Source organism: Culex pipiens, chromosome 2 (genome assembly GCF_016801865.2).
Source record: "Culex pipiens pallens isolate TS chromosome 2, TS_CPP_V2, whole genome shotgun sequence".
Lineage (NCBI taxonomy): Eukaryota > Metazoa > Arthropoda > Insecta > Diptera > Culicidae > Culex > Culex pipiens.
The window spans coordinates 48,001,382-48,018,067 of record NC_068938.1 but is presented as its reverse complement, the minus strand read 5'-3'; the positions used below and the strand labels follow the sequence as shown (position 1 = coordinate 48,018,067).

Below are 16,686 nucleotides of genomic sequence, written 5' to 3'. Positions count from 1 at the left end.
CAATATAATGCTCGTACTTAATCCTTTTTGATTCACCCATCAACGAGTTTTCCTGCCACGGTGAAGTGTATACCGGCATATGGAGTTTCACTTTGTTGCCTTTAGAACCCTGCTGCGAGTTATGGTTTAGTCCTTAATATTGACACCATGACTTTATTGGAGAGGTGGTAATTTTGAACAAAACATAATTTTCAAAAGGCAACTAATCCAACAATCGAACCGTTTACCCTAAGTGTCCCTCCGTAACGTGCCTCCCGTTACACGGAGAAAAAAGAGTTCCCAAAATCGTGAACAAGCGTTCATGAAAATGGGAACCACGAACAAAGTGTTCAAATTTCATGGTACGTTTTTCAAAATCGTACCATGGGATTTGAACACTTTGTTCGAGGTTCCCATTTTCATGAACGCTTGTTCACGATTTTGGGAACTCTTTTTTCTCCGTGTAGCTGCTGCTGATACATATTACTCACTCTGCTGCGCTCTTTAGCGGATTTGCATTATTCATTATTTTGCCATTTTTCATTCATTTGACGGGGTTTCGTTCGACCTCCTGCCGCGGCTCGGCCCCGGCGGTGACAGATTAGCAGATACAAACTAACTTTTCGGTGGATTTATTTGCCCGTATATCATTTCTGCTTTTGGCAACCCCACAAGTTTCCCGCAAATCCCGTCCTGTTTTTTTGTTTGTAAAATTGTTGTGGTACCATGCCAAGAGAATAAGCACCAATTGAATGGAACTGTCAAGGATTATTTTGGATGACTTATGGAATCTTAATAACTGAATGTTGTACTTAATTCTTACTTCCTTGTGGACGCTGCAGTCAATCGACGATCTGCGCCCATGAAGAAACCGACCAAAGCCCGAACAAAGCAGCCAAAAGCGTCCAAGAAGGTGAAATTTATCAGTAAGTATGCGATTTATGATGATTACATATGTGCATCATCTACTTTCACCAATTTTCATTTGTTTCAATTTAAAACAACCGTAAGTTTGGGTGGGTTTTACTCTTTAATAATATATATTAGGGTGGGTACGTTTTTCAAAAAGTTCTCGGATCAAGTTTTAGTATGGTTCCCCTTGTAGGGCATGCCCATAGGGACTTTCATGCCAAATATCAGCTCATTGGTTGTAAAATGGCTGCGCGCATCAGGGTTAAAGTTTACATGGTAATTACTATGGGAAATTGGAACTTTTTGTTCAAACGCTTCTACAGGTCAGGGAAAATCACGCGCCAACTTCTGGTATAGTCAGGCCTAAGGGGTCAGGCCCGAAGAGAGCATATGGATTCGTTGTCCCTAGACCTGGCGCATCGGCAAACAATCCGATGTCTCCTGAATCAACGGGTTTCCCTGAAAAAGCATCAAATTTTCCTTAGCATGCTATGCAAGCTTGATGCACACCGCGACGCCATATGTCAGGTAGCTACCAAGTACTTTTGAAAAATTTTAAATCAAGACTAGCTTTTAAAATGGGCGTAATATTGACTGTTTTCAAAGAGATCGGAAAATTTCACGAATGTTTCATGTTTTAACTTTGAAAATCGGACCATTAATTGCTGAGATATCTACATTAGAAAATGGTGGGCTGTTTGGGTGAGAGTCCGAAAACTTCAATTTTCGTGTTTCTATTTCTTAAAGCCGCTGTATCTCAGCAACCAGAGCTCCAATCTTCAATGTCTCTTAGACAATTTTAAAGTAAATTTTCTGAACTTTTTATAAAAAAAACTGCAAATATATCGCTGAAATCAAACTTTCGCTGGCTATATCTTGAAAACAGAGCCTTTTATCAAAAAATCTGTAAAGTACTTTTCGATTGGAAATTCAATTTTACATTTAAAAATTTCGTCAATTTTTTTTTGCATGAAATTTCGATTTTTTCCAAAAATCACTTTTTTACAAAAAATCTAACTCGGCGGCACATTTTTTTAAGTTGCGGATTTTTGTCCCCTAAAACATATGAAAAATCTCGAAAATCAAAAAATACTTATTTTGGGAAATTGAGTTTTTGTGAGAAAAAACTTGATTAACAAATCTGCAATTTTTTTCCATGTACCTATTTTTTCTCAATAGTCTTCAATAATACCTACAACTTTGCCGAAGACACCAAATTGATCAGAAAATTCACTCAAAAGTTACAGCTGTTTGAATATTTACGTACCATTTTTGTATGGAAAGTAGCCAAAATTGTATGGAAGGCCCCCACAAAGTTTGAGCCAAATAAAAAAAAATACAAATAAAATCGATTTCCGGTTTTGGTAGATAATTGCTCACTTGAAGACTTATTGGGAATTTTTATTTTTTAAACATTTGATCAAAATTGGTGAACAAATTTAATATTTTTATGAATGCATTTAGCTTAAAATATTATATTTTTAATAAACATTATTAAAAAAATACGTAAGAATTATTGTAATCATTTATAAAAATAATCATTTGTGATATATTTTGTTTGAAAAAAAAGTAAATAAGGCATTAAATCGATTTTTTTTGCTTTACCAATGTTGATAAAATCCCTCTCTGTAACACTTCAGTGCAACGAACTGCATCACATGCATTGATTGACCTCTTAGTGCATTGATATTTCCGCTGGTTACGCCAACAATACAGTCCGTTTCAATTCCGAATGATGTGGAGATGTATCGTCCGCATGAACTCCTGCTGCAGACGTTCAGAATCTAACCACTCTGATTTGAACTCTATTGAATTCAAATGGAGCCCGGGGACCTTTGTGTTCAACCCCGGAACATTCCGTCCTTCGCCGAGGATGTCCGTTTCCTATAGGTCAGCCTGTTTAGGCGTTTGGTGGTCTAACTTTGTACGTCAGAGAACACGTCTAGTACAACACTCTGTATTAGGATATCGTGAAACTAGCTGAACCAGCCTACCTCGTCCACCCCGCCCAGGGATCAATTTGGATTTGACGCCATGAAAATTAAATTTCCCGCTGTGATTCAATTTGGCTGCCTCTCGTGCGATGAAGTAGTGGTGAAACGCGGATCATCCAGTCGCGACGGACGTGCCGTTCTGACATCCCCCGGTGTCGTCCGGATGATTTATGTTGGAATAATTCTAAAACAAATATTGGCACATGCTGGAACCTGACCGACACCGAAATGTGTGAAGCCTCTCGTATTTCAAGCCCACACGGAGAGTGGAGTTTCGAGGGTGGGTGGATCTGTTTAATCATCGAACTGGGAGACAATTTTCCAAAATGTTTGCCCATGTTGGGACACGTTTCTGGGTTTCCTCGAATCACATCTCCCACGGACGGCACCGGGGGTCAGGCGGTGATTTATGTTTCCCAATTTTCGACTGAAATGAGTTATCCGAGGCTGATCGCTGAGCCGGAGGAGCGGGGCCGGGAAATGGACCATTATGTGGACTGATGGCAAATGTTGGCAATGGAGGGTGAAAAGAGGAAGAGAATTGGGCAAAAAAATGATGATTAATTGGAAAACATTTCCAATTACTCGATCCATCGGCGACCGCTTGAAGCGGCCGGAGTTCATCGGGTGTTTGTTCTTTTGATTTAATACAGGCCCCCGCTTGATTGATATTTGTCTGGGCCGCAAAACTGATGTTGAACATCACTTTAAAATGTTTGTTTAATACCAGCGAACAACCATTTGAATTGTATTATTATTTGCAGGATAAAATGTATTCTATTATTGACTTTACTATCTATAGAACTATTTTTAATCATGTTTTTCTCTCTTTCCAGGTAAGTGTACCAAAAAAGCAAAGTAGCGGTGAGTTATTAGTAAATATTGACTGGATAATTCAACACACTATGGGAAGCTGTTGTTATGCGTAAAAAATGGTAAACATTTTGAGTGATATTTCTATTTTCAACTATAAAGTTTTTTTGCGATTGTCTACGATTTTTTGAACGTACAAAGTTAGACCACCTAACGCGTTTTTTGTTCACGAGTTATGAACTAATTTTTCTCCGCATATCTCTAAAAACATTCTCAGCTTTAAAAATGACTCAACATCAACCCGAAAACCACCCCCTAACTTATGACAGTCCCGATATGTGTCACTGATGCAATTAGTATCGCACTCTGGCCGTCCGATGCCATCCAGCTGATAAAGCTGCGTTTCCTGGCACAGGCAAAAATTATATGTCTCCTCGGTGGCGCTCGAACCCCTCCCCGAGCATTGGAGAAACCCCTTCAGGACTCTCGGACTTTTGCCGCTAGTCCACCGAGACAGCTGTGAGGCGCCACTCTATTAGCCACACTGTTGTCGCATTTTTCAACTGGCAACAATGGACTTGCTGGTGTTGGCGGCGTCACAGTCTCGAAAGTTTTCCGTGATTTCCCCTTGTTTGTTCCGTTTTGGTCTCACTCTCTCTGTGCAGGAAAAACAAGCCTAATAAATTGGGTATCACACACACACTTACCAACACGCACACGTGGCGTGGGGCCTTCAAAGTTTTGGCCTCCCCAAGTACGCGCGGGGAGGTTGCGTTATGTGGGTGATATTTTTAAACGTGTATCCTTTGCTGATGAAGAAAAACTCTCACAGAACCGCTGCCGGTGTGGAGGGACCCCATAAAAAGGTAAAATGGAAAATCGATTCCTTTGGGGGGGGAGGCTAGCAAATACACTCACACACACGTTAAGGGGGAGAACCATGCCCGGGAGGCTGATTGTTATTCAACCGAGTCCGAGAAGCAATGCTAGATCATGGCAACTTTAGGAAACTACTAATGGCGAACGTGGCGGGCGCGATAGTGAGAGGGAACACCGAGGAAAATGTTGAGGTTGCTAACCTGCGCTAGCTTTGTGGCCGCAGGCTCGTCAACCCAACCCAGACTGTTCTGTTGTTTTGTATATTAAATATCAAGCAGAAGAACTATTTTCTAGGCTCATCAGCGTTTTTCCGGATGACTGCTCCTGTCTTATTATGGATATTGTCTCACCTTTTTGCCGCCCGTGGTCCTCTCGTAACGATAATGGAACCGGTAACTAGGAGGAAAATGTATTTTTCTCTTGCTGCCAGTGGCACCACCGGCGCCGGTGCTGCTGGGGCCATTATCGCCGATTCCACGTTTTCCCGAAAGAATATAAAAATAAAATGCTTTATAAAATGTGCTGCGCACGACGGCTGGCTAGCACAGATGACGTGGTAAGGATGTTTAGGACCAATTTTGTATTATGACTCATCTGCTTTAAAAAGCTAGTTTAGCTAAAACTTCTGAAGTTATTAACAAAAACCCTCCTTCACAAAAATTGCTTCGCCTTTGTGCCCTTAAATGTTAACATAAATGCCATTTCAAGCTTTATCAGAAAGAGAACGACATTTTTCCCTAGTGCTGATCACTTATGCAAACATATTGCTCAAATGTCAACTAACGCGAGAAAATTTATCTAAAAATGACTATAAAAAATAATTATTATTTTTGCTTATTGTTACTTGGGTTGACACTTGACTTTTATCTAGAATGTTTCATACTCATCTTGCTACCCCAACTTTGAGAATTTGAAGCATTTTAGCTTCAAATTTTGGATTTTCACGAAGATTTTTTTCAGAATCAATCTAAAGAGTTGGTTTATCGATCGATCAGTCCTAATGATTTCCCTTCTTTCGATACCCTAACTTGCCAATATCGATTCCCGACACGGTTGCACATTTCCCGGAGTGCTTTAATTTTGTATGATCCCCTCCGGCCGGTCGATCGGTATGCCTGCACGCTGTTGGTAGCAGAGTTCCCCACCATAGACACCAGTCTAGTCAGTGTGTCTAGTCACGCAAACGATTTTCCCGGTTCCCACATAACCAGTTGCCAGCGCCTATATACACCGGGGTAGGGGGTCGCAGAAAACCTGCCCTAGCCCAGCTACTGCTGCTTTTCCTCATGAATATTAGCGCTGCTGCTGCTGCTGCGTGTCCTGTTCGCATAACCGAAACAAAAAACTATTCGAAATACTGCTTTTGGAGTTTTTTGCCACTTGCGTTCTTCTACGTGACCTCCGGCTGGAAATAAAATAAACAATTTAATTTCTGCCCACTTGCCAAACATTGCTTCCCATCCTGCCGTGGAGTTTGCAAATAAAACTTGAAGGAAAAAAAAGGCTTTATTGATCTGAGCTATTCGTATGAATCTCCTTGAAGTTTCTGCCAACTTTAAATCAATTTAAATGTCCAAGTTTCCAACCAACTATCTAACTATAACTTGGTCATCCAGGATGTTTGTAGAGGAAAGTTCTTTCTGGGTCAATAGACATTATGCACCAACTGAGCTATCATCAGTTGGCAAAGTCCATAAACGCTAGCACAAACGAAAGAAATCAATATTCAAATGCTGCGCAAGCAAAACACATCTCTTCAAAACAAGTGACCATAGTTTTCACTCGATTACCCAACCCAACCGGGCGTTCACAATTACATTATTCAACCTCATAATGAAGCTAATTTAGCAGAAGTCGAATTCAAATCAGCCTGATTCAATCGCCCCCCTCTCTACCATCCCACCCAAACGATGTCCATCCAATCAAAGGTGTAGGAAAAACTGAAATTTTCACACCTCGTCTACAAACGCACGAGTCCGCGCAATAATTAATCCGCTCATCACCGGGTCTCGGCCAGAGTGACTAACTAATTTATCCTCATGTTAAATTCAGCGAAACAATCGGGAGAGTGAGCAAAGGGAGCTCATCACTTGCGAGTGACACACGCACCGGCAGGAAGAAGGGTTGCCAGGATTTTGCGTGAAAATGCCCTCTAATCCAACGCTCTCTCGGTACAATTTGGTTTAATTGCTTGCCCTATAGCTGGTATTGGGTGCGCGGCGTGAGGAAATCCCTCTCAATTTCCGTAATGGGAGCTTCATTTAGGATTTGAATTTTTCACTCCCCCCGTTCATGAATATTAATCGGGTTCTATCAGTTTATGTGCCAGAGGGCGTGCGTTGAAGGGAGGTAGCCCTTTGACAGATCAATTAATGTTAGAAGCAGGAGAAGGAAATTGAAACTTTACCCGCGAGATTTATTGTTTAGGCTGCAATAGTTATGTAGATTGCCAAATCGGCTGCCAGTAGACTATGCTATGAAGTGCTCATTTTAAATATCTGGCGTCCAACGTCAGGACATGGCAGTCGTCAGGATGACTGAGAGTAATTTCCTGAAATATAAAAAAATATCTGTATCCTGGGGAACGAATTTTCTCAAATTGATAGAAAATAAGAAACTATCTAAAAAATACTTTTTTTTTCTCACAAATAATTAAGATCAGTTTTTAAGAGTCATTAGGTAGATCTTCTGAGAAAAAACAAATCATTTACAAATGAATTCAAAATATGCAGTGTTCTCTCAAAAACTTTATAAAACCTTGAAACGATTCATGACCTCCTTTGAGACTTTTTTTTCAATGTGAAAAATACGAACGGATGAGGAATGTTAGGATAGTAGCTCAGAAGTTGGTTTCAACAAATTTTGAAAAGTGTTAATAATAAATTAACTGTAATTATAAAACATCAGTAACTAGGATTATTTGAACACTCTCAAAATGTCATTGTTTTCTCAACAAAAGTGAGCTCGAATCAGATTCATAGGCAGGCATTGTAATAGAACAAGAGCAATTCTCTACCAAAACCGGAAATGGATTTTATTTGTATTTTTTGATTTGGCTCAAATTTTGTGGGGGCCTTCCCTATGACCAAATAAACTATTTTGTTTGATTGGTTCATCCATACAAGTCTCCATACAATTTTAGCTGCTGTCCATACAAAAATGGTATGTAAATATTCAAACAGCTGTAACTTTTGAGTGAATTTTCTGATCAATTTGGTGTCTTCGGCAAAGTAGGTAAAAAAAGGTACACGGAAAAAAAATTGCTAGCATTTTAAATGGGCGTATTATTCAATGTTTGGCCCATATAAAATGTTAGTCTTGATTTAAAAATATTTTTTTCGAAAAGATCGGAAAATTTCACGAATGTTTCATGTATTGACATTGATAATCGGACCATTAGTTGCTGAGATATCGTCATTAGAAAATGTTGGGTTATTTTGGTGACATTAAGAAAACTTCAATTTTCGTGTTTCTTTTTCTTAAAGCGGCTCTATCTCAGCAACCCGAGGTCCAATCTTCAATGTTTCTTAGACAATTTTATAGCAAATTTTCTGAACTTCTCAAAAAAATATTTTTAGAAATGAGTGCCCACTATTTTTAAAAATTGAAAAACTGCAAATATTTCGCTAAAATCAAACTTTCGGGCCGATTTTTCGAAAAAATGCCAAACTTTGAAGGTCTGTACCGAGCTCCAGGATGCTCCAAACTTCAATGTTATATATACCAAAAGATGCGCAAGGATCTGGCCTACACGTCAGTGATGTTTTTGGTAAACGCATCGGTGGCCAAAACGCCTCAAAAAGTGACATTTTTGAAAAAATCTTTTTTTACGGGTTAAATCCCATTTAAAATTGAAGGGCGGAGCGCCAGCTTCTGTTACGCCCAATCAAGTTCATATTTGGGATTTAGGCTCAGTATGCCCACCGGAACAAACCCCTGAATGCCCGCCAAAAAGTCATTTTTGTTACATCCTAATATATATGCCCACAACTGCGTTATTTTAAAAAAAACTGAGTTGACTTTGACTTTGTCACTTTTTTCTTACAAATTATAGCCCAGAGTTGCGCAAACTGATTTTATTATATTAAATTGACCATGAGTAACGTTACTTTTAAAGTAACGATTAAGAGTTTGTTTAGCTAAGTTTTTTTAACATTAAAAAAATATATATAAATTTTAGATTATTTGTATAAAATTTGCATGATTGATCTAAATTCATTAGAAATTAATTATGACAATAACATTTTTCAAACGACAAAAACTAATTTTGGAGCATGTATCAAACATTTTCTAAATTTGCTTAGAAACATAAAAATTCTCCATATTTCGGAAAAAAATACGTTATTTCTCTTTTTTTCTCCTCAACATTGAGTGATCCAATAGTATAGTTTGTTGTAGAATATAGAGCTATAATGTCAAAACACACAAACTCAATTACACTTTGTACACATCAATAAACGATCTCTGGAAATGTACACACAGCAGCAGTTCTTTCGAGTTCCAGCAGAGTGAAGAAAAAAAAAGCCCAAAAAGCACTCTCCTCTTTTCCTGGCACGAGTTCCAGCCAACGAGAAAATTGTTCGGAAAAGATGCGGTTGTTTTCGAGGCCCTGTATCAAAGCCTCTCTATAGAAAACAAGATAAGAATACGGCACCGAACCGACAACGACCACATCCTTTGGTATACACACGCAGCAACAATTTGGCAACAAGGTTGATTTCTGGTGGTGACGAAGACGAAGGGGCTGGGGGCAAGTGGCCTGATGGGTTTCGGGGAAGAAAAATGTAATTTGAACTTTTGCCATCGTCTGCCGCCGTCGCACTCTTGTCAAAGCTCGATCATACCGCACACAGACGGGGACAGAAAGAAACCCGAAACGGCTGTGTCTTGCTTTTCTTTCGACCACTTTTCCACCCTGCCCTCGTCAGATATTGAAGTGTGTGTGTGTGTGTCTGTATTGTCGTCAGTGGCCCCAACAGCAGGGGCGCCATCTGATTAGGCTAAATTAGTTTGAAACAAAGAAGTGACATCCACGGAAACATCAATAAGGAAGGAAAATGGGTTTTTCGGTTTTTGTTTCTTTTTTTTGCTGGATTGATCGGAGAGGGGGTTTTCTTCGGAAACAGCTCTGAGGGTGAAGAATGAAGGGTCGTGTGGTCCACTTAGGAGTCCGGAAAAAAACATTAGTAGCACCCCGAGGATGACGACATTAAAGGGGCTAATCGCGTAACCAGGCTATCATGAGGTGCCAGCTTGAATTGGCGGTGATTTTCACAATGTTATGGGACGTTCGCTATCGGGAACGATTGATCTCGGAAATCGCCTATTTTTAGCCCAAATCTGATAAATGGTATCAAAAACAAAAATATACATTGAATGTCAGATTGCCATCATTTCGTTTCAACTTGATTATGACCTTTAAGCTTTTTACTAGAATATTTCCAAAGTCATCAGATTTACCGTTGTAGTAATCAAAATGAGACACGAGCAATTCCAGCACAAAACAGGAATTTTCTTGGTATTTTTTTCTGGACCCTCTCCGATTTCAATGAAACTTTGTAGACATGTTATCCTACGCTTATGTAAGCCATTTTTGTGTATATGGAGCCATTTTCACTGGATAATGACATTTGAGAATGGCGAAGTGTTTTAAATATTTTGTAATCAGAAAATCTCAAAAAGGTGGCGTGTTTTTTTTCAGTGTATATTTTTTTCGGAAAGCCCGTCAAATTTCCTACAAGTTTGTCTTGGACCACTTTTCAATACGAAGCAACGGCATCGACAGGGAAAGTGAGTAGTTTCACTACAGAATTGTAAATTAGTAGTTTATGCAACAAGTTGCAAAAAGAAGAAGAATTTAATTGCTCTAGAGCAATTCTCTACGAAATCGGTATTTTTTTTAGAATTTTAATTTTTGTATTTTTTAATCCGAATGAAACTTTTTTGTTGCCTTCGATATGCCCAAAGCAGCCATTTTGCATCATTAGTTTGTCCATATAATTTTCCATACAAATTTGGCAGCTGTCCATACAAAAACGATGTATGCAAATTCAAAAATCTGTATCTTTTGAAGATTTTTTTTATCGATTTGGTGTCATCGGCAAAGTTATAGATATGGATATAGACTACACTGAAAAAAAAATGATACACGGTAAAAAAAAATTGGTGATTTTTTATTTAACTTTTTGTCACTAAAACTTGATTTGCAAAAAAACTATTTTTTTATTTTCATTTTTTGATATATTTTAGAGGACATCAAATGCCAACTTTTCAGAAATTTCCAGGTTGTGCAAAACATCTTTGACCGAGTTATGAATTTTTCAATCTATACTGATTTTTTCAAAAAATCGAAATATTAGTCGCAAAAATTTTTCAACTTCATTTTTCGATGCAATCAAAAAGTAATACAGTGAAATTTTGATTAAGTGCACCGTTTTCAAGTTATGGCCAGTTTTTGATAACTTTTTTGAAAATAGTCGCAGTTTTTCATTTTTTTAAATTAGTGCACATGTTTGCCCAATTTAAAAAAAAATATTTTTGAAAAGCTGAAAATTTTCTATATTTTGCTTTTTTTAACATTGTTGATACGACCCTTATTTGCTGAGATATTGCAATGCAAAGGTTTTAAAAGCAGTAAAATTGATGTTTTCTAAGTCTCACCCAAACAACCCACCCTTTTCTAACATCGATATCTCAGCATCTAATGGTCCGATTTTCAATGTTAAAATATGAAACATTCGTGAAATTTTTCGACCTCTTGGAAAACAATATTTTCAAAACTTTTAAATCAAGATTAACATTTCAAAAGTGCCAAATATTCAATATTACGCCCTTTTAAAATGTTAGTCTTGGTTTAAAATTTTTGAAAATATTTTTTTCGAAAAGATCGAAAAATTTCACCAATGTTTCATATTTCTGGAGTTTTTTTTGAAAAGGTCCAATAAACCAAATTTCCAGTTTTTGCTTTTTGGATGTTTTTAGAACTGCCTTGAGTCAGGGGTATTGAAAACCACCCAAAAAGCAAAAACTGAAAATTTGGTTTATTGGTCCTTTTCAAAAAAAACTCCAGATTTTAACATTGTAAATCGGACCATTAGTTGCTGAGATATCGACATTAGAAAACGGTGGGTTGTTTGGATGAGACTTAGAAAACATCAATTTTACTGCTTTTTAAACACTTGCATGGCAATATGTCAGCAACTAAGGGTCGTATCAACAAAGTTCAGAAAAGCAAAATATAGAGAATTGTCAGCTTTTCAAAAATATTTCTTTCAAAAGTGGGCAAACATGTGCACTAATTTAAAAAATAAAAATAAAATAAAACTGACTATTTTCAATAAAGTTACTTAAAAATGGCATTAACTTGAAAATGGTGCACTTAATCAAAATGTCACTACAGTACTTTTTGATTGCAAATTCGATTTTACATCGAAAAATGAAGTTGAAAAATTTTTGCGACTAATATTTCGATTTTTTGAAAAAATCAGTATTGATTAAAAAATTCATAACTCGGTCAAAGATTTTTTGCACAACCTGGAAATTTCTGAAAAGTTGGAATTTTATGTCCTCTAAAACATATCAAAAAATAAAAAATAGTGTTTTTTTGCAAATCAAGTTTTAGTGACAAAAAGTAAAATAGAAAATCACCTTTTTTTTACAGTGTATCATTTTTTTCAGTGTAGTCCATATCCATACCTACAACTTTTTCGAAGACACCAAATCGATCAAAAAAACCCTTCAAATGATACAGATTTTTGATTATTCTTACATCGTTTTTGTATGGACAGCTGCCAAATTTGTATGGAAAATTATATGGACAAACTAATGATACAAAATGGCTTCTTTGGGCATACCGAAGGCACCAAAAAAGTTTCAATCGGATTAAAAAATACAAAAAAAAACGAATGACCGAAATCTGAGAGAACTGCTCCCTAAAAACTGCTGTCTCCATTCAGGATGTAGTTCCGATTCACCCCAGATGACGGTGAGCACACATTTAAACACATCATCAGACGCCAACATACTATAGCAGAAACCTTGGTCTGAGAATTTTACCATGTTGGGCCACCCTACTACGTAGTGTTCACTTCAGAGAACAGATTCACCGAGATTGTATCTGTACTCTACAATGTTTCCATTTCTACTCCCTGGAACCTGACTCGGATCCTAAGCAAACACAATGTATTGTTTCTCCTGCCAAGGATGCGGAAGATGAACCTTCTTCCGGGATAAATTAGCTCAATCGAGAGTCACGTTTCCGTTCAGACGACGTCGACGTGCTGTCTTGGGAAATTTAGACTAGCAGCAATTCAAAGTAAACATAACACTATCCATTCCGAGAATTAAATCAGAACGCCATTATTGCACGATCCACACCACAACACAATTCCGGCGAAATTCACCGGAGACTTTCTCTCCGATCCCGAAAGGATCCCACCGCTCAACCGAAAGAAGACGTTCTACCCCAGGAAGTGTTTGCTCCGACATTCCGGAACCACCCCCGTCGGAGTCGGGGTACCGTTAAGGTAGACGTTATTTACATTGTCGTACCCGCAACTTTTTCACTCTCACCCAACTCTAAAGTGGCATGTTTTAATTTGCACTCATCCCCTCGGCGCGCCATAAGGCGACCTTTCCATGCTCGTCCTCCCCAATATAGTCACTTTTAATGGCAGTTTTCCCGCCGTGTCACATCGAAGGCCACTGGCGGGTGGGGTGGGATCAACGGTTTGTTTGAAGATATCCCCCGATGGCGCAGCCACGTGGGTCGGGGGAGAAATTTCAATTTCTTCATTAAGGTTGCGACAGTAAGATTATGCGATGTTCTTCGGCACGTCCTTTGCGATTAGCTGCTGGGAGTAGGTGGGGAAGGTGGAGGAGACGACGTGCCGAAAACGGGCCGGCCTTGTCTCGGTTGACTTTTCGAGGGGGTGAAATTAATAAATTTTAGTCCTTTTATGTGTCACACACCAGTCGTAAAAAAGCGTAAAATTTCAAAATAATGATTATTAGGCGGGCTCAGGTCGTTGAGTAATGCTTTCTGTGTTGGATTAGCGAGTGTGTGTGTGAAGGTATGTGGGTTAAGGATCATCATTTCGCTTTGCAGGTCTACGGAACATTTTAATTGAGTTAATTTTAAACTGGCTTTTGACACCTTGTTTGTTGAATTTTATGGTGAAAGAGAATTTCTTAAAAGTAATCCCACCAGGAAACTTAAAATTCATGCCAAATACCGCAAAAGGTTGTTATCTCAAGGATCTCTTCTTGAAAGTGGAGACAAAAAAGAAACGACCTGGCGCGTACAACTCATAAATATTAATTACAATATTACGCAAAAAAGTATGCTAATCACAGAACATATACTTTCCAACCCAAAACGAACGCGGCGAACGAGATTGGCCGTGAGTAGCTTGCTCTCCGACAAACCACAAAATCACAAATTCATAATCCTTGCGGGTCCAGCTGTCTGGAATACGTTTTTTATGAGGCGACCTTTTCATGCTGCTGCCTCTCCTCGATGATCCCCCGGACTCCATGTTCTACCATGCTACATTGTGGCGCACGGAGCCATAAACGTGAAATCACAAATCGAAGCACCGAAATCGGTGTGGTTTGGGTTGGAAAAGCCATCTGGATAAGGAAGGAAAATCTGCACACATGCAAGAAGAAAAAAAATCCGTCGGAAAAGCCATCAGATACACGATGCTGATGGTCTTGCGACTCGAATCTGCGTAATGGAAAAGTGATTCGGTTGCTGTCTTGCTGTGTGGTCGTTTGAAAGAGTTCAGCTTATCGAGATGTGATCTGCAGTGTTATCAGCACAAAAGGCAGGAAGTTGGTAACCCTTAAGTGTCCGTGGAATTTTCTTTTACAGTGAAACCATATGTTCTTGAAACAATCAATCTTGACAAATCGATTGAACTTATCTTTGCCTCCTCGGAAATCACCAACAATTTTTCTAAAAGCCTAACTGGCATCACTTCCAGAAACAATCAACAACTTGAAAGGCGAAGGCTTCTAGCAAAAAAAAAACGGGGAAAATCCGCAATCAGACTGCGGACGAGCATCCTGGATATCTCTCTCTCCCCCCGGAAAGGCACTGTAACGTACGACACAGTCGTGAGCTCCCAGGAAGTCCCCCTGTGGACAAAGCGAAAAAAAAGAAGCCAGAACCTTCGACCGGCAAAAGGTGATCAACTCGGTACGTGGTTGAGATTGTTTGTTTTTCCCCAACCCAGCTTTTCCCACCCCCCTCCGGTTTGCAAGATTTTGCTTTCATTTTTAAAGCGACCAGTCGAGGCAGTCAGTGATATCCTGGCGTTGAGGAGAGTGAAAATGGGGAAAAAGGAAACAGTTTTGGTCTACTTTTAGTCCGTTGGCTTCGGAAATTGGACGGAGTTCACAGATTGAAACGGGTTTGCATGAATTGGGGTCGGGGAGCAGAGAAATTTATTAAAATTGATCCGTTGGAGATGCGTCGGGGGAGGGAGGGATAACGGGTTATTTAATGGTTGCGATACAAAATGTTGAAAACAAGCTATTGTTCAATCCATGAATGTGTTGAAATGAGATCGGAAGGCTCGGAGGGGTATGAAAATAAATTAATGTAATAAAGACATTGTTCTCAATCCAGATGAATAGTTTATACAATTTATTTCTCGAACCTCTTGAATTATTTGCATTTCAAAATCTTTTCAACCTGCCATGACTATATGTATGGATCCCCTAGATTCAAGTGAGTGTCTTAGAAGTTTTATAATTTTGTGAAGCAATCATTTACTTAATGGTTGTCAATCATTGATGAGTGATGATTTTCATATCTTTGCAAGGAAAATCGTTACCAAAATGTATCAACACGTGTAGGGTACTATTTTAAGCAACTTGTAGAAGGAGTTTTGTGAAAATATTTTAAAAGAGCCAAAATTTATGTCGTCTATCGAAAAATCACAGCTTTTATGGAAGTTGTTAAGCGAATGTATTCTCGATCTCATTATTTTTTCTAATTTCTTTTAATCTTAAAGAATCAATTTGAACCATATTTATCCCTTTCGTTTTTTTATCACTCATTTTGATGACACGTTTAAACAAAGCTAGAATTTTTATAAAATTAAAAAGTGATTTTAAAATATGGATTCGATGATTTTCAAAAAATCATTCATGAATGTTAATGTTTCAATATTTATTAAGCAAAAAAAGTTTCTATCCATCTTTGACAATCACATTTTTCCTAATAGAGGTAGAAAAATAGTAGTTTATGCAACAAGTTGCAAAAAGAGGATTTTTTCAGCACGAGTCGTACATTTATCCAACGAGGTTGGATAAATACGAAGAATGCTGAAAAAATCAAGTTTTGCAACGAGTTCCATACAACATTTTTTGCAATTTCGAAAAACACCCATTGAGTGAAATTTTAAGTTTGTATGGGACTTTGAATAATCGAACCACGATCAAAAAAAAAATTCGTTTATTTTTTTATTTTATTTTTTATTTTCGACACCAAATTCGAGTTCTGCGACTCAATTTTAGCCAAATTTGAATATTTGATTGCCTTTTAAATTAAAAAAATGCAGTTTTTCAATATTTTATCACCGTCATTTTAGCCGCCATTTTGGATTGAAATATTCTTAATCATTTTAGAGTAGTTTATGGGTCATATTTAAGCTTGACCGTCGAAATAGGACATCGAAAATATTTTTTTGCAATTCCGTCGTGAAACTTTGTACTTTTCCTGTCATTCTTGAACGACGAAATAGCCTACTTTTTTGTACCAAAAATAACAGAATTGAATAGCAACACTTTTCAAAATAAATGCTGAAAAGTACTACTTTTCAGCACTCAAATGGGTGCTGAAAAGTTGAATTTTTCAGCACTTGTTTCGAAAAGTAACACTTTTCAACATTTTTTTGATTTAAACGATTTATTGACAAAATACATGAAAATTTGACATAAATGTACGACTCGTGCTGAAAAAATCCTCTTTTTGCAACTTGTTGCATAAACTACTATTTTCGTATCTCGATTATCCAAAGTGATTTTTTTCGGAGGCTTTCGGATAATCGAGTCTATCCTTACTTTTATTAGGATAAAAAAATAAACAGTTTGGAATTCG

At 38.0% G+C, this 16,686-nt stretch overlaps 1 protein-coding gene across 3 annotated transcripts in view; it reads left to right on the top strand.

Annotated features, from left to right (window-relative positions):
- LOC120428320 (stathmin) overlaps window positions 1–16,686 on the top strand; it is a 110,582-nt gene that overhangs the window by 46,779 nt on the left and 47,117 nt on the right. For 2 of the 3 annotated variants that reach the window (XM_039593318.2, XM_039593316.2), the window contains exon 2: window positions 822–905. The exons of the other annotated variant lie outside the window; for it this stretch is intronic. In XM_039593318.2, coding sequence (XP_039449252.1) covers window positions 822–905 — 84 coding nt within the window. The remainder of the gene's footprint in view (window positions 1–821; window positions 906–16,686) is intronic. 3 annotated transcript variants of the gene reach the window in all.